The sequence below is a fragment of the Capsella rubella genome, unplaced genomic scaffold (genome assembly GCF_000375325.1).
Source record: "Capsella rubella cultivar Monte Gargano unplaced genomic scaffold, Caprub1_0 scaffold_7, whole genome shotgun sequence".
NCBI lineage: Eukaryota > Viridiplantae > Streptophyta > Magnoliopsida > Brassicales > Brassicaceae > Capsella > Capsella rubella.
The window spans coordinates 12478215-12497399 of record NW_006238917.1 but is presented as its reverse complement, the minus strand read 5'-3'; the positions used below and the strand labels follow the sequence as shown (position 1 = coordinate 12497399).

At 30.0% G+C, this 19185-nt stretch overlaps 1 protein-coding gene across 1 annotated transcript; it reads left to right on the top strand.

The window, feature by feature from the left end:
• The first annotated feature begins 18232 nt into the window (after positions 1 to 18232).
• Positions 18233 to 18701, top strand: LOC111829416 (uncharacterized protein At4g04775-like). Its single transcript, XM_023778509.1, has 2 exons — positions 18233 to 18409; positions 18486 to 18701. The coding sequence occupies exons 1-2, from the start codon at positions 18233 to 18235 to the stop codon at positions 18699 to 18701; spliced, it is 393 nt and encodes a 130-aa protein (XP_023634277.1).
• Positions 18702 to 19185: the final 484 nt, after the last annotated feature.

Sequence of the window (19185 nt, the reverse complement as noted above, 5' to 3'; positions counted from 1 at the left end):
AATTAATTCCAGATAATTATTCAATTTAAGTTATCATATTAAATTAGATTTAATAATGTGTTTTAATTGGTAATCGACTAATCGAATTTCTCTTTTAAAAAATGTATAAATCTCTATATTTAATATTTGGAATATTTGTTAAAGATTGAGATCTTTTGTACTTAATCATTTGTATAGTTTCCTAAAATATAGGAGCTGCTTATTTATAATTAATATAGTTTCATAAAATATAGAACTGTATCATTTCTAGTTAATAAGTTTCCTAAAATACTGGAATATTTATTTTAAATATTTTCGAAATTATTCATTAATGGGTTATATCCATACCCAAATTAAGATCCAATAATCTAAGTATCCATGTATTCCGAATCGGGCAATTTTGAGTAATCTTTTTAATTGACCCGCCCATTTCATTTTTGTACTTCTCTTTTACTAATATAGAGATATTTTGTAATACCAAATCTTAAATAAATATAATTTTAAATTATATGGAAAATTATTCACTTTTACTGAATTAGGGGTCATAAATTAGATGACTAAATTAAAAAAAAATCAATTTAACATTATGAATAGTAGTGTTAATATAACAAATTATATACGTCTAAATTCTATTTTTTGTTTAGTATACACGTATAAACTCTAAAATTACACTATGGCTTTAATTTGGTTGCTGCTTTAGAGTCTTTCTACAGCCATATTTTTTCCAAAGCTACAAATTTACAGCAATCAAACTTTATAAATTTTGTATTTCGTTTTTTGATTCACAGCCAAAATATTTCCTTGATTATTGTTCTTTGGCTGTACAAAGCCATTTTTTCTAAAGCACATAATTTCAGCTTTCCTTAATTACTACAGCCCAAATAATACAGAAGCAAATCTACAGTCATAGCCAAAAATTCCACAGCTCTAAATATACAGACAAAAATCTAAAGCTACGCAGCAACCAATCAATGCCTATATTTGTTAATTTTCCTCAAACCCCTTACAATTTTAAACACATACCCTCTTTCAAAAATTATATAAACTTCTACATAGAACACCATTTATCAATCTTAACATAATATGATTTAGATTATATAAAAAAAAACCAGATACTTTTCCTCCGCGCTTTAGCACGGGTCCTTACCTAGTGTCTAATTGATTAAGATGTTCAAAAGAAAAGGAATTTTTATTTTTCGTTTCAGAACGATCAGGTTAGATATATATTTTGAAGGATATTAAAAAAGATTTTGGCTCTATTATTTCTTCATTACAACGGTAACAAATTTTATCTTTTTTGATAAGAGTTAAAGTTTATTTCCAAGACAAACTTAACGTTGGGAAATTTGACTCTATGTCGTATCAATTTTTTTTGTTTTTATACTTTTGAAAACAACGAAGTCGTTATTCTTTGTTAACTTAAATTTAACAATATATCTAAAACGACCGGGTCCACGAAACTTAACTATTTTCCATAAATTATAACTTTAACTTTTAATTAAAAATCGAGATCATTTATATAAAATAATATTTATAAAAATACTTTGAAGTTTCTATAAGTATTAAATTTACAATACAGGAAAACATGTGGAAACTTTACACTAAACTGACGGACTACAAATGGACTGATGCTAGGTCCGGTTTGTTTTCATCATATTTAAATTTAACACTTAGATTCAATAAAAGGAAAGAACATCGTTTACATAAAGACAAAGTAGCGGTTCAGAACGCACTTGGCTAACTTATCCGCCTTAACATTAGAACAACGAGGAGCTTTTACTAAAGAGAAAAAAAAAACACTGCCTTATCTGCTTGAATCTCCTCTAGATATGTCGCGAAGGCTGGCCATTCTGCTGGGGAAGACACCATGTCCACCAAATCTGAGCAGTCTGTAATGAAAAGTCACTTCACTTCGAGATGCGTCAAGCATATACTACATCGCCCAAACCAAATCTTCAACCTCCGTATGTTAGAATGAAAGACTCCTTCGTAGATTAGCCGCACCCATTGTTGATGAGCCTCTCGGTGCGGTGCAATACCATCCTACTCCGGCAAAATTATTATCAGCCTACCAGGAACCATCAATAAGGCACGAATGGCATGTAGCCCTTGCGATAATATCGTCCACCGACGGGGCTGGTTGTCTTGGGATTTTCCTTGATTATCCGCAATCAAAACCTCTGTCTGAGCACATGTCGATGAGTATACTTCATTTTTGTATATTATTATATCAAAATCATTATTCTCAATTTTAAATATAAAAAAGGGAAGAAAGTATATAGTATACCTGAAAGGTTGTGATGTCTTGAGCGTCGTGAGGCGACTTGGTGGTTTGTTCTGTAATTTGAAACAACAAACGAGAGAAAGCAGCTACATGTTAATTCTCCAAATAAGATTAAAAGATGACAACTGTTACGAACATGCTAATACCTCGATTCACTATATAATATAATCCTCCTAACATCAAAGGATATTAACCAAAGAAAACGAGAACATGAGATGTAAGAGCTTACCATTCACCGCGAATATCTGTTACAATTCTGATGAAATTCCGGTTAGTCAAAAACATATGATTAACTCACTCAGGTTTGTGATCCAAGCAAGTTGATGCATGCAAATGAACCAGTACCTGCCAACCAAAAATTTTTAACCATGAGAGAATAATGTTTAAATGGAAACAAAAATATAAACTGAATTAGTTGGTTAGTTGTCTTTGATTATCAAGTAATCGCCATTGCATTCTAAGTTTCCACTTGCGTAGAAAAACCGGCAAGTATGGCCTTCCTTATGTTGATATTGACATTATCCGGCCTGAACTAGCTAATGTCTAACATTGTCTGCAGATTTCATCGCGCTCTGTTGTTTGTGAGGTGATCTTAATGTGTCCAAACTTAGCTTCAGCTTCATCTGCTGCTTTCTGAGCCTATCTAGTCTCTAGGCCGAATAAAGCAATTCGGTACTAGAGACTAGATAGAGCTTTATGGAAGAGGTCAGCAGATGCATAGAAGCAATGAGACTGATACCATTAGCTTCATGAGAGAGAGAATAACTGAGAAACTGCAACGAACACTGATACTTATCGATATGCAGAATCGAAACTAGAGACTGCTGATGATAACCTAACACTAATACTTAATTCTAAATGATAATCAATAATGATACATATGAAAGAAAAAATATGATTTTTAATAACGCACATTAGACTAGTTGCATAATGGAAATTGGTAGCAAGTTTAAGACTACCCTTAATTACAGACCTAACCAAAGCTACCAAGAATTATATAAAAAAAAAAAAAAAGGTAGAGGCGTACCTGAGAGTCTGAGATCATGGCTGAACCGAGAGAATCTCGCATGAGCAGTTGAATTCAAGATTGTGAGCATCTTCGCCATCTTTGGATCCAAGGGAAACTCACTCATTATTTAAAGTCTCTTTGTCAAGTTACCTTCATCATCAAGTAATTCAAAACTTCTAGGAGCTGAGTCATCAAGGTCAGAACACTCAGAACTGAGTTTGCAAGGTTTGATTTTGCAGCAGGCATCTTCACCAGGTGGCTCACACATGTGGAGTTATTGCACACTCATCACTTGTTTCAGAAGACCTAAGAGAACATCTGTAGCTCATTACATAAACTAATAAACAAGAGAAGCTAAAGAGAGACAATGCTTACATAAACAAGGTTCTGCAACTGCAACAACTTCCTACTCCTACCCGTAGTTTAAGTATCCAAAACAAGTCTATTACAGTTAGCTATTCATTCTCTAGACACTAAACATCATGATCTCTAATTAAATCATTCCTAATAATTAATAATAAATTCTAGACTATCAAATTCAAAATCAAGAAAACAGAGGACTATTACCAATATCTCTCGCTCGATCAGGTCTATTTTTCAAACACTTGTTTCAGAAGACCTTAGATCACATCTGTGGCTAGTTAGATAAACTAATAAAGAAGAGAAACTAAAGAGAGACAAATCTTACTTACTTAACCACGGTTCTGTAACTCTACGAGGTTGTCCTGTGTGAATCCAACAAAACCACTTCATACGCTAAGTCTATTACAATTAGATAACAACTTCAAATCAAGAAAACAGAGGATTATTACGAATACCTCTTGCTCGATTCTTCTTTTCACTTTTGGATTTCGTCGTAGTCAGTCTCCGGTGAAAGCGTCTCTGTGAGTAGATTCAGTATCCCGTGAAATCGATATTGATTTAGATTAACGAAGAAGAAGAAGAAGAAAGGATTGATGTTACGGATCATCATCGTCTCCTCTCCGGTTGCTTTTATTCCAATATCATCATCGGAGTTCACAGAGACTCTGTATATGTATGTACTATTGGTTTTAGGGTTTAGAAGAGGAGGAAGAAGAAGTTTTGATTTCTTACTCAAGGAAGAATTAATGAAGAAGAAGCGTTGTCTTGGGAGAGAGAGAATAAACAAATTAATTATGAAGTTAAAAAGAATAAGGAAATTGAAATTAATCTCACAACGGTCAGATTTAATTATATTTATAGAGAAATTAAGAGATTTTGTTTATGTTTTTTTTTCTTCTTTTTTTTCCCCCTTCATCGCAACAGTGACAAATTGCCAACACTAATGATATAAACAATTTATTTACCAAAATTTCAATAATTTTTCAAGACATATATTTTGGATGATTTGGTAAATTTTTCTCAACTTCTAAGATAATTTTTAAGCAGTACAGTTCTAGACTTTCAAATTTAAATATTCCAAACATGCAATTCATATTATACCTAACATATGATATGATATATATAAGGAGTATTTTGAACAGAACCCAATGTTAGATTTCATCTTTACGAAAATAAAGAATTAGAAAGAAAAACGAAGCCATGCTGATCCATTGAAATTTCTCTATTCTGATTTTTTTATTTAATCAATTTTAGTGTATCCTAAAATTATGATTAGAAAAGAAAATATGATTAGACCGGAATCAAACCGTCAAATATGTATGTAAGCAATTATCCACCCAATTGGCTCAGTTGAACTAATTTTAGTGTTTTGTTGACAAAAAAAAGACCAGTATCAAACCCGACCCGTATTCGAAATACTTCTTCTTGTTTGAAATAATAAAAAATTTCTCACCAAAATAAACATCATGTAATTAGGTTTCATGAGTTCTTCTTTATTATTTGCTCTCTTATCCTCTGTTTATTTCACTCTATTATTTCTATGGGTTATGTAGCGTATGAATCCCTATACTCTTATATCCTTTTTAAACGCTAACAATCATCCATAACCAAATCAAAGTTACCAATATATCTTCATCTAATGAAAAAAACAATAACGAAGAAATAAATAAGAAGCAATAAGGAAACATGCCCTCACCTTTGCTCATGATTGTTAGGAAGAGATATGATTTAGCCAACGTGGAGAACGAACGGGGTATATATATATATAGTGTATGTCATAGAGAACTTGAAATGGGTTAAGTTTTCCAGCAAAGCTCAAAATGTTACCATGGCTACTACCATGCTCAAAGTTGTTGTGAAACCAAAGCTTGCCTTCGTTGAACTTAGTAGAAACTAAACATTTATTTATCCTGCTCCGCATGTATATAGTACTAGCCTCAAATGGGTTTTGAAACTCCACAAAACCGTCTCATATGAATATACATGAAACATTATATCATATATGTTGCTTTTATCCATGTAAACAACTTTGTAGCCTTAAATTACCATGCTTTCGATAGGTGTGACCAGGCCAACGTGTCAGAATAAATAATATTCTCTAGGACAAGGATAAAAATGAGGATAAGGATTAGGAGGGATCTCAAGAAATTTCCGTGAAATAGGATTAGCTATATAGTAGGTTATATTCTCTCGGTGATTGTATTAGCCAAACTGATCAATTTAAAGCCTACATCCGTGTAAGCCTCGACTCTAACACGATGTTCCTTACTGTTCTCGAACTTATCGACAATGAAACAAGAGATGTACGATCCTAGAGATCGTGGAAGTCCCCAAATATGGTATCAAAGTAAGCTATGACTTCTTTTGGAGAGTCTCTGAACATGAGTGACCATGAAGAATGAGATTTTTTATGATGAGACAGGAAAAGCTTGTAGAAAAACTGAGATTCAAGAATTGATTTCCATTGCTTGCAAAGCGATGCACAAGTAGTGATGCTCTTTAGTGTTAATCTCACTAATATGAATACCCAAAAGATCCTCTGTTAGGGAATCCATCTTCTTCTTCTTCTCCACTGACTCGGCAATTTTTTTATTGGAATTAGTTTACTGTGATATGTAATTTTGGTTCTACGGTATTAACGGTAATATATAGTATACAAGATTGAAGTCTTCTAAAAATATGACCTTCTCTTCCTTTCACTTTGCTTTGCATCATTGAGTTCCTCCCCATCAAAAGCCATTTCTCATTTGAAAAAGAACACACATATTTACTACTCTAGTTTCAAAGTCAAGAAAGAAAACTCTACATTATTGCTCTACTATTTGATTTATTAAGCTCTTTTAAAAAAAATCTTATTGTCGCACTTGTTGTAAAAATCAGGTTTTCCGTTGAATATATATATATATTGAATGAATATAATTTTACATTCAAAAAATTTGATGTTAAATATTCAACCATTAATATTAATTAAAGATAAGTTTATCGAAGTAATTAAAATATATTCTTTCCTTTTTTTAATACAAACTTAAACTAAATTTATTTTGCCATCAATATAATTTTAAAATAAAACTTTAAGATTTTTAAGCATAAAATGCATACCATGAATTTTTTTCTATGAATATTTATATATGATTAGATACCAACATACATATATTAGTAAGAGAATCTATTTAATATTATCCTTAACTTTTTGTTCCATATTGTTCAACATCAATTGTTGTTGAGGAATAAATTTATTTTTTGTTCGCCTATTTGATTCGGAATGTAAAAGAATGGTTAAAGTTAAGTCTGACCTTAATTCTCTAGCCAAAGTAGAATCAAAAACTTTTAACGCTTTTAAGTTATACTAGATTTGGACCCGCACGTACGTGCGGGATTGATTTCAAAAACTAAATTTACTTTCATGTTTGCAATATATTACGTATATGTAGAGTTATATTTGTAAAAGACATTTCTTAAAAATGTTATTAACATTCATAATCCAAACTCGTACCAGTATTTGATTTGTTTTCAATTTAGTTTAAATAAAAGTAACGATAAGATTTGGTTTTGTTACCCGTAAAAACAACTATACTAAAAAGTTATTTAGTAAAAGAAAAGTGGTTGTCTATTTTAGGGCTGAGACCCTATCTCATATCGTCTCGTCGAAGATAAGTCATGTTTTTCCATCTCATCACCATGATTTTAATAATAATTTAACTATCTAGATTGTATATTTTAGTCTAATATATATAGAAATAGGTCAACAATTAAGATTCACAATTATGTGTGGAGTTTTATTTGTACATATATATATTTGAAAAAACATTTATAGCATAAACTTATGTTGGTTTCCTTTCATTAAGTTTGTGAATGTTTGAAATAATAATTGCTTCATATTAAATTTTTGATCGTCATGATAGCGGATCCAAATTGACTGTAAACCGGATTACAAATCAGCTATGATAAAAATTCAAGTGGGTTAACACGTCTGCTATTCTTACTCCGCAACATATTAAAATATGCTTAACTCACAATATATACATTTCGCATGATCCACATTAGTAAATGGTATATTTGCATATGTTCTGTTTGAATTCATGTATTACACTAAATTTCCGACCCCTCTTTTATTAGGAATATAGTTTAGATAATGATTTTTATTTTCTGAATTACCCGTACCTTACCATATATGTTATTTCATCTAGTCCATTTTAGTAAATAATATGTTCGTATATGTCCTGCTTGAGTTCCCGTTATCCAAAATTTATTTTACCCTATATTTTCCTCGCGTATTTTACCAATAACAATTTAGATAATGGTTTTTATTTTTTGAATTACCCGTTTTCTTCCCATACCCGTTATTTCATATCCCAATATATAAGATAAACTTATATAGTTTGCTTCAATAACTAAAAATTAATTTATATTTTAATAATATACTAGAATCGCAGGACGATATTTTAAAATGAATTATTTTTAAATTTTGTTTGGTATATAAGATTGTACTACTGTATTTTGATTGTTAACTCTATAATTTAATCCGTGAAATATGGCATGATAATTTTTTGTATATAATCGTAATTTGATCAACTTAACTAAATAAGTTTAATATTCAAAATAATGAAATGATGTTGGCATAACATCTTTCTTTTAAATATTGTTTAAATAGTCTAATTTCGAATTAAAATATTTTGTGAGCTTGTCTATAATAGACAACCCGTAAAAACATATATGTAATTTATAACTCGTTACATCACATGACCCGTGCTACACAATAATCAATAATACTTTATTACATACATTTTTTGTATCAATTAAGTTATATACGTCCGTTTTCAAAAATTCAAATTGTAACATATGCAAAAAACAAATATTTTTACTATACATATGTTTTATGTAATAATATAATTTTCAAAACAAATAAGATCATATAAAGATATTGTTATTTGATTCATTAGGGAGAGATTTTAGGAAATTTTGTTAAATTTAAGAAATATTAATTTCCAATTTTGCAATTTTATAATTACCAAATTTAACTGAAAGCTTTGTTATTTATTCAAATGGCAATGGGTTAATTATGCAAATAATACAAAATAAAAGGGTAGAACACAAAAGGTACTTCAAAAATGTTAATATAAGATATTAAATTAACATATAGTTATATTTTTTCATTTTAAAAAAATTGCAAATAACCCGTAAACCCGACGTTTGACCAGTAAATTATATAATCAGTAAAAGTTTAAAATTAAATTTCTTTATCCAAATTAAAATTATCAGTAAAAGTTCAAATTAGATTTATTTATCCAAATTAGAATAAGTTTTTTTTAAATATTCTTAATGATAAGTAATTTTAACCATTAATACTTTTTTTTTGATAATTATGTTATATATATTAGTAATTGTTTAGTATTACAATATTATATATTAGATATATATATATATATATATATATATTGTTTTTTGTTTTTTTGAAAGTCTTTAAATAAGCCACAAAACCTGCGTTGACCCGGAAAAAGATATAATTATCAAAAATAGCTTTAAATTGAAATTATTGGTATCCAAATTATATAATCTGTATCGTTACCCAAAGTTTTCGTTATGTATTTTATTTGGAATAGTTTGGATACTTTTTTATTTTTATTTTTTTAAATGATTGTTCGTAATAAATATTTTCTTAATTTGAAGATTTCTTTAGCTATTTATTAGGATACTTGATTTTAGAGATCACTATTTTTCTTTTAAAAAATATTATGTTTCCTAAAATTATGGATTTTTTTATAATCTATACTATTAATTGGGAAGGACAACTTGAAGCCAAACACCCCCCCCAATTTTAAAAAAAAATTCATGAAATATATTCCAGTTGCCAAACAGAATTAATGACATAAAAAAAATAAAAAAACAAAAACAACTATCTATATTTATGGAAATCATAATAATCTTTTACCATAAAAAGTGGACAATTAAATTCAAAATTAAATATATGTAAACATATCCATTTTGAATATACATAAACATATCTAATATTAATTTAATATTTTAATATAATTTCGAAATTAATAATTTATATAGAATGAAATCTAATAAAAAAATCATCATATATCAAAAAAAAGATAACATTTTTTTAGAAAAAATAAAAAGATAAAAAAATATGTTAGCTTATGAAATAATCAACTAATCAAATTCTACATAGTATATATACATAAATAATTATATCATCAAATTTTAAAAAATTATATATTTTAAAATATAAATAAAATTTAAATAAATCAATAATTAAATATTTGTTTGCTAAAATCATGCGAATAAACATTCTAGATCACATAAATTTCTCATTTTCACATAAAAAATATTCATATTCAAAAAGCAATCTAGCAATTATAGCACAAAAGATATCTACAAAATTTATCATTAATTCAATTAGTTAATGATTTTTTATTTCGTCAAGCAGTTAGTTAATGATTATTCTAGACTTTTTTTCTTATTAATTTCACACAAGCTTAACAAAATAAATTTTTATCCATTGGCAATTTGCATATCATTACTATTATCAAATATTACATAATTGTTTTATCAAATCATAAACTACATTTTGAGATTATAAACATGTAGAATTTCTATTAAGATTAAAACTAATTAACAAGTGGATATATCACATTTAAATGATTTTAACGACTTATTACCAATTTTTAAATAATCAATGGGTTATATTTTTATGATTTAGTCTAATTGAAAACAAATAAAATGTCAAATTGGTATGATATAAATGATATAATAAATAAATATCTACAAACATTATCTCACATATAAATTTATCTCACAATTTTAAATTATCCTTGACAAATATAATATATAATTTTTCGATAACCGGCTGATATAAATTATATTTAATTCTCAAAATCTCAAAATATTGAAAAATATTCAACTTTTGGACGTATAAATCTCTACTTTTGGACGATTATATGAAATTTTACATATATTAAAATTATATTTAGTTACATGTAAATGGTGTTATTTATTTTTAAAAAATATATAAACTTATAGGAATAGATACGAGAAGGGAACATATAATTCGAAAACAAATATTATCTGAATTATTTCTCATAAAAGAAACGAAACATGATTAGATATAATTGTTATGAGACACGGTCATAAAGTTAAATTCACTTTCAACTTTCAAATATAAAAATACAAGTACGATACGGAGACATGTAATTTAAATATCTAAATTTAATTTCCACTTTCCTATTTATTTCAAATATTTAGACATGAAATGACGGGTACAAGAAGATAACGTATACTTCGGATATAAAAACTACAATAAATCCATGTATTAAAAAAATATAGAAATACCTAAATCTTTAGAAAACAAAAAGGCTAAAACATGAATCTTTGAATTGAAGAAAGTAATGAGAAATAAAGATGAAACTGAAAGATCAGTAAAATTAGAAATCAAACAAGGATTGTGTATGCTAGGATTACAGACAGTGCCTTGTGAATGAAAATGGTGGGAGCATGTGGCTTAGATTGATAATTAGATTTTTATTAGTTTGATCAAAGTAAATATTTAAATGAGGAATTTGGGTATCCCGTCTAAATCTTTTACCAAGTTTCTTATAATAAACATTGGCAAATGATTATGTTTTAAAAAGAAACGATTATGGGATAGAAATTTTATGACAGATAAAAGACGGGACGGGACGGGACGGGGCGGGGTGGGACGGGACGGGTCAGGACGAGACGGAAAGGGACATGACGGTTTTCCATTTTAAACTACACATAAAACAATTCAAACTAAAATTCAAACTAAAGCCAAACTCAAATCCGATTTAACATTTCTAAGGAAACAGTTAGAAATGTTTTAATTAGTTTAAAAATAAACACGTAATATCATTTATCATTTTCATTTAAATAATTTTAAAATTGTATTATGTAATATATTATCTATATTTTACAATTGTATGTCTATATATAGTTTATTAATAAACACATATAACAAAATTTTACCAAAATAACATCTACTTAAAAAATCGTAATTTTGTAAAAATTACTCCGCATGTACGTGCGGATCCATCACTAGTAATTACCTTAACAATCCTTATTCTTGTTTATTGTTATAACTAAATGCATATGCTTTACACACTTTAATTGTATACAATATGCTTACTTTATTCAAAACGTTTCCCTTTTAATAGTATTGATAGATAATGTGCTTTGGCAATATTATCTATATTAGAGAGAAAGAGAGAAGAAATTTTATTATACCTTTGCGAAACTATAAGTGATAATAATCACCAAGTTGTCAACTGAAGCCTAGAGTTCAACAATCGCCGAAGGTAGTGTATTATCCAACCACTTGTGTGTTATGGCTCAACGACCGCAGTCACTGTCTCTTTCTTTGGTGTGCCTATCTCGACACTGATGGTTTAAATTCCTTTTAATTTGTTAAAGATCAGAAAAAATGGTGAAATGAATTTCCAAATTGCTGCTAAACTAAATATTAAAACCTGCTTTTGCTATTTTTTATATTAAATAAAAAATTATTTTATTAAATTTCCATTGGACAAAACTTTGGGTTTTGATGGTATGATTTGATTTATTATTCCTTTGTATTTTATGAGTACCATCACTTCTTGCGTGTTTTTTTTTGCTTGGTTCATTTATATGTTATACACGACAACATTTTTTAATATAGACGGATTATATAACGGGACGAGTTGTAAAACGGAACGGATTGTAAGACGGGACATGTTTGAATCGATAATACTAAAAAAAACTATCATTTATCTCATATTTCAATACGGGTAAAAACATCATTTTACTACTTCTTTAATAACATCAATATAAGATATATATAATCAAACTAATTTAATAAAAATTGGAATTATGCAATCTTAATAATTATTAAATAAACTCCAACAAAATCTGTAAATTTCAAAAAATATGAATTAAAAAAATGTTTGTCCTGTGATATAACGTGGGTAAAAATCTAGTTGATTACTCGAGTATTTTACCCGATAACTTAACCGAATTAAAGTATATGCGGGATCGATCACAAGGAGCAAGGGTACACTAAAGACTTGCGAGACTCGTTATTAACTAAAGCGGAAAAGATTTGTTGTTTGGTTTTCAGTTTTGTAAATAAAAATGCAAATAAAGAGATTAAACTTATGAATTAAAGACATTGGGCATTAGGGTATTTTCAGAGAATCAATGATAACAAATAAAAGTAATAAGGAATTCTAACATGAATAATCGTTCTTGAACATGAACAAAAGTTTACACTAATTCTCTCTCAAGACATTAATCACTAAATTTAACTATTCAATTACTAAACTCTCATTTGTAATTTCCTAGCCAAATTCGCATTATCAAACAGGTTCATTTGGTTCACAAAGCATTATAACATCAACTCTCGCATGTTAGAAATACAATGCTCAATTTACATTCATTCAGGTATTTTATCGAACATTTCTGAAACACATAAAAGCCTAAGTTCTAAAACAGGGTGATCAATCCTATTCTAGCATTGAGAACATGTAAACTGAAGAACCTAAAGATTAAGAATTCCTTAAGATATCTAATCTATCAAATCATTGAATTCTCCTACTTGGAACCCTAAAACCCAATTAAGAGACTACTCAGACATAACAATTGAAATCAAGCAAACATATATTGAAGAAAACATGATTCAATAGATTAGAACAAGAATAAGGTTAAGAAATCTTCTCCAAGTTGTCAAAGAGGATCAATCTTCTCTCCAAAATTGTTTAGAAAGCAAAGAACAATGTTTAGAACTTAGAAAAGTGAAGAATCGATAGTAAAAAGTCAAGCCTATGGTATAAAAACAATAGGAGACAAGTTGGGCCTGTTTCGGCTCGAATATGAGCCAAAATATGCGTCAGAGGCAAGAGATCGATCGTTCCCGGGTGTAGACCGATCGGTCTGGCACTCTCTGGTTTCAATTCTGCATCAGCTTCAACAACTCGTCAGAATGACCTGTCTTCACGAAATCGGGTGTAACTCTTAAATGCACCGTTAGATTTCCTTCAAATTACTTCTAAAAGAAGGATAACATCTGTCTTCATCTTGTGGCAAAATATGAGAAAGATCTAACGGTGGAAAGTCGTCCATCTGAGCCCAAACATCTGACACTTATGCATGCATCTACATCTCCAAATATGTGTTTGCATCCCAAAACAGCTCATTTTATTTCAAAGCAACCTAAACCCGGTAAAGACTCTATACTGGAATAAAAGAATCTAAAAACACACTTTGACTCAATTAAAGTTATAAAATGAAAGAGAAAACAAAGACTTAAAACCGATATAACACAATATATCACTAGTCTATATATAAATATTGAAGTATATTTTGGGTTATAACCTTTTATTATGTAATATTTTCAATCATAAATCTTTGCCATTTGAATAAATAACAAAACTTTAAGGTAAATTTTGTAATTAAATTATAATAAAATTGCAAAACTGGAAATCATAATTTATTACATTTAACAAATTTCCTAAAATCTTTTCCTAATAAATCAATTTTTCGCCGATATCTGTATATGATCTTATTTGTTTTAAAATTTATATTATTACACAGAACATATTAGTAATTAAAATATAATATCTTTTGCATATGTTATAATTTGAATTTTTGAAAACGGATGTATATTAATCAATCGATACAAAATATTTATAGGTCTTAAAGTATTATTGATAACTAGAATCGGACATGCGCTACATCGCGGGAATATTGACGTATAAATACAATTTATTACAGATTAAAATATGTTATATTTTTATTTCATTGCGGTATAGTCGTTTACGATGAATCATATTTATTTAATGAGTTTGAATGAAAGAATAGAAGGAAAAAATCAAGTAAATAATAATATAATAAGTTTTGATACAATTCAAGTGTTATTCAATTTCTGGACCAAAATATCTCATGCCCTTTGACTAAAGTCTATATACTTTCTTACCCTTCCATGTTCTAACTACCCTTGGACCATTTGTTGACTTAAATATTGACATATTTTGGCCTTCTTATTTTAATCCTTAATTTAAACAAAAAAAAAAAGAATAATTGACATGGATCTCTCCTTCAACCCACGATCTGGCGATCTCCACCATCCTCCTCCATAGCTTAATCGAGCTCTTCCTCCTCCATTAAAATCCATCGTCTCTCTCATCAACACGAGAAGCAACCCAACAACTGAGGTAATACACTTATTCATACCCATTGTTAAATTTATAACTTGTTGGCATGAAGTGGAATTGTTATGGATTGTATTTGTTCATCCCTATTGAACTATTCTCATTGTAGATTTGGATTTGATCCGATTTTTCTTGTCCTCATTGTTAATTAGGGATATGAGTCGAATTGGGTCGACTATTTTTCATAATGTGTGCATTGTAACAGTTCAATCGAATTGAATCGTAGGAATGTATTCGAAAATCAGTAGTATACGTTGTAGTACAACTGGTAGAACTTGGTATAACTATTCGGCCACAACTTGGTATAACTATAATGGTAAAACTTGTAGTACAAATGGCACTTTTTGGTATAACTTGGTATAACTATGAACACGAGAGAGATTATAATTTTAGTTATCCTATTCTATTTCAGGCCACAATGAATAAAAACCATCGAAAAATCATAATATATGATTATGGGGGATATTATGCAACAAGAGAAAATGAACCAAGATGGAATTCAATAGATAAAGTTAATAAATCTCTTAGAATGGAGATAGAGGAGGCCACTTATTCTGCAGTGGTGAACAAGATATGCCGGAAGGCGAATGTTGATGAAACAACGACTAAGCTGAAATTGAGTTACGTTCCAAAATCAGTGGAGCCTAAGAGACCAATATACATATTTGATGATGATGATGTTATGTGTTATATGGATATGAATGAAGATCATTTCGAAGTTTTGCATGTCGAAGTCGTAAATCAGGGGTATGAGAAGAGTCGAGGAAATGTAGGTTGTTCACTCAATGAGGAGCATATTTCAAGTAGTAGAGCGACAGATGGGACCATGTTCCTTGATGAAAGCGAGCCGTTTGAAAGTCATGAGATGGTGGAAAATAGTGATGGGAGAGATGGGAACATGATTCGTTATGAAGAACAGTCCGAAGAACGAGCAATAGTAGAAGATGGCACACATGTTGGTGAGATTACACCTTATGAGATCACACCTGCTGCAGAGATTACACCTACTGTAGATATTACACCGGTTGTAAACCGTGAGTGGGAAGATGGTTTGGATGTGACTATCCGGCAAGAATTTGAAAGCAAGCAAGTAATTAAAGATTTGGTTGAAAAAGCTGCGCACAAGAACTGTTTTGAGTTTGTTATAATAAAGTCGGATCCTATGTTGTTTGTGCTTAAATGCTCAGAATTTAGGAAGGGTTGCAAGTGGGCTTTACGAGCAGCAAGGAATGGGAAATGCAGACAGTTTTTCGGTCAGAACTTACACTAAGATACATACATGCTTACGGTCAGAAACAAGTACAATGAGTAAAAAAAGGAGAGGCACATCTCATTTAGTTACATCTGTTTTGCGTGAAGATTTCCCATGTCTGATAGACACTCCAACTCCAAAAAATATGATTCCTTTGGTTCAATCAAAAGTTGGTATCAAAGTGTCATACTCAACCGCAAATAGAGGGAAAAAGCTAGCTGCAGCTGACCTTCGTGGTACCGCAGAGGATAGTTATAAGTTGGTTTATTGTTATATGCACATGTTGGAGAAGATAAATCCAGGTACAGTTTCATTTGTTGAATTGGATGAAGCCCAGAGGTTTAAATATTTGTTTTTCGCCTTGGGGGCGTGCATTGAAGGCTTCAATTCCATGAGAAAGGTGATCATTGTGGATCCAACCAGTATTAAAAATGTATATGGTGGAGTACTAATCGTGGCTTCAGCTCAAGATCCGGATCACCACCATTATCCAATTGCATTTGGTGTAGTTGACGGTGAGAATAATGCAAGTTGGACTTGGTTTTTCAGTAAATTGAAATCAGTTATACCAGATTGTACTGAGTTGGTCTTCTGTTCTGATAGACATCAAAGCTTGATCATGTCAATAAGTACGGTGTACCCGTTGTCTCGCCATGGGCATTGTATTTATCACTTGTCTCAGAATGTTAAACTGAGCTGTAAGAACATGAACAGAGATCTAGTTGCGACGACGTTCATGCAAGTTGCGAAGGCTTACACCGAGTCTGAGTTTGAGAAACTCTATGCTGATTTCATTAAAAGGTTTCCAGCCGCAGGTACTTTATCTTGATAATCACGTAGGACAACATAAATGGGCACGATGTTTTTTTCCAGGAGCTAGATACAACATTGATACAACTAATACAGTTGAATCTATTAATGGTGTTTTTAGATTCTTAAGGGCATACGCGTTACTACCAATGATAGATGCGATTGTTGCCAAACTAGCTGAATGGTTTAATAAATATAGGAAAATATCTATAGAGACACCAATAGAGCATTCCGGACAATGTGTGTGCTTTGGTTGTCTTTCCTAAGTTTTATGTCATAGAAAGAGGAAGGAAACCAACAAAGAGGATTAAATCAACAGGAGAACATGGACGCAGCAAGAAGAAATCTACCATCGCGAGCTGGTTTGAGAGTCAAGGTTCCCGAAGTTGATTGATTGTATTTTGATGTAATATCCTATTTGAACAATTAGGTACAACTTGTTTTTGTTATGGTACAACTTGAATAATTTGAATTTGATTTTCGGACTTTCTTAAGTCAACTTGTGTTAATGATATTTAAATTGATATATGTATTTTAAATAAAAAACTATATTGTTATATTAAAAATATATTTAAATAATCAAAAATAAGGATTTATTTTAATTAATCAAATAATCAGGATTTATTTGATTTTTTTATAAACGTGAATAGGAATTAAATTTAGAAAACTTAATAAATATAAATATGCATTGAATTATAATTTCATCATGTTATCCAATATATATATAATAAGGAATTATGATTTTTATTATTATACGTCACTATAGATATCATCATATTCTAAGTTTATCAAGAAATACCTTACACATTAAGGGTCACTTTCTCATTGCAAACAACATATAATTAGAAAAGCCAAGAAACAAATGTTTTCAAAAATATTTAGGCATGTACATGTGGTATATGTACCTCAATTAATTAAAATCATGTGTACAAAAAAAATTATTTTAAACATTGTATAACTAATTAGAACAAAAAAATGAAAAAGTACAACTTGCCAAAACGAGTACAACTTGTAACTTTGGTACAACTAGTGCATTTTGGCGGCTACACATGTGTCTTTTGGCGGCTACACGTGTCTAATGTGGATCACGTGTTTGTTGTGGATTGTTGTTTGGTCCTTTTTTATTTTTTATTTTTATTTTTTATTTTTATTTTTCCTATACTTAAGATTTTTTTTTAAAAATCAATTTCAAACTGAAATTGATAGAGGGAATTGGGAATCGGGTATAATTAGGGTTTACTGTCTGTCCTCTCCCTTCACTTCTTCTCCTTCTTCCTTTCTGGGTTGGTTTGCGATTTCGTCTTTTTATTATGGGTTTGCGATTTCTGAAAATGAGCTGCGAATCTGGAGCATCGGGAATCTTATGTGGTAATTCTTCCAACCGACGAAGGTTCCCTGGAATTCCGAAAAAGTGCCATTGTGGGTCACCAATAGTTGACATAATCTCTCGATCCATACCAAATCCGTGTCGTCGCTACTACCGGTGTGAATATGCATATGATAGAAGGGTAAAGCTGTTTTATTACTATTGTATTTGCGATTTAGTTACCAACTTGTCCTTCTAATTTTTGATTTTTTATGTAGCTTGTGAACGATGGACATGTCTTTAAGTGGGTTGATGAAGCACTGGTGGATGAGGTAGAACAATTGGATTTTCAAGTTGGTGTTCTAGAGGAAGAAGTTACTCTTATGAAAATGGAAAGGATGAGAGATATGAAGGAAATTAAGAAAACAAGTATACTCGTTTTCTGTTGTTGTCTTCTTGTGATAGGGATGGAAATATGGTACAATCAAGTGTAACTTGTTCTTCGTAGTACAACTAAGTATAACTTGTTCGGGTTGTTGGACAACTAAGTATAAAACTTTGTGTATTCGGGTTGTAATTTTTGGTTGTAAAACTAGTATATTGTAATGGTACTACTACTATGTAGTTTTATCAAGTTGATCTTTTAAATGCAGTTGTATAATGGGAACTTAGAAACTTAACAAACAACATATAACTTACTAGAATAGTTCAAAACACATCCAAAAACACATCACTTTATAAACCAATACAAAGAGCTCACATATAAAATGACTCAAAAACCCAACGTTAAACAAACCAATCTCAAGAGTTCACAACTTAACTATAATAGATCATCAATTATCCTTCTTCGCATTTTGTCTTGTCTGAATAGGACTCCTTATGACCACAGTCGCTCCCTTCTTCTTGCTTATGATCTTCACCCTTTTACCTTGGTGAGCATCAACAACTTCTTCTTTTTCCCTCTTGGTCCTCCTTTTC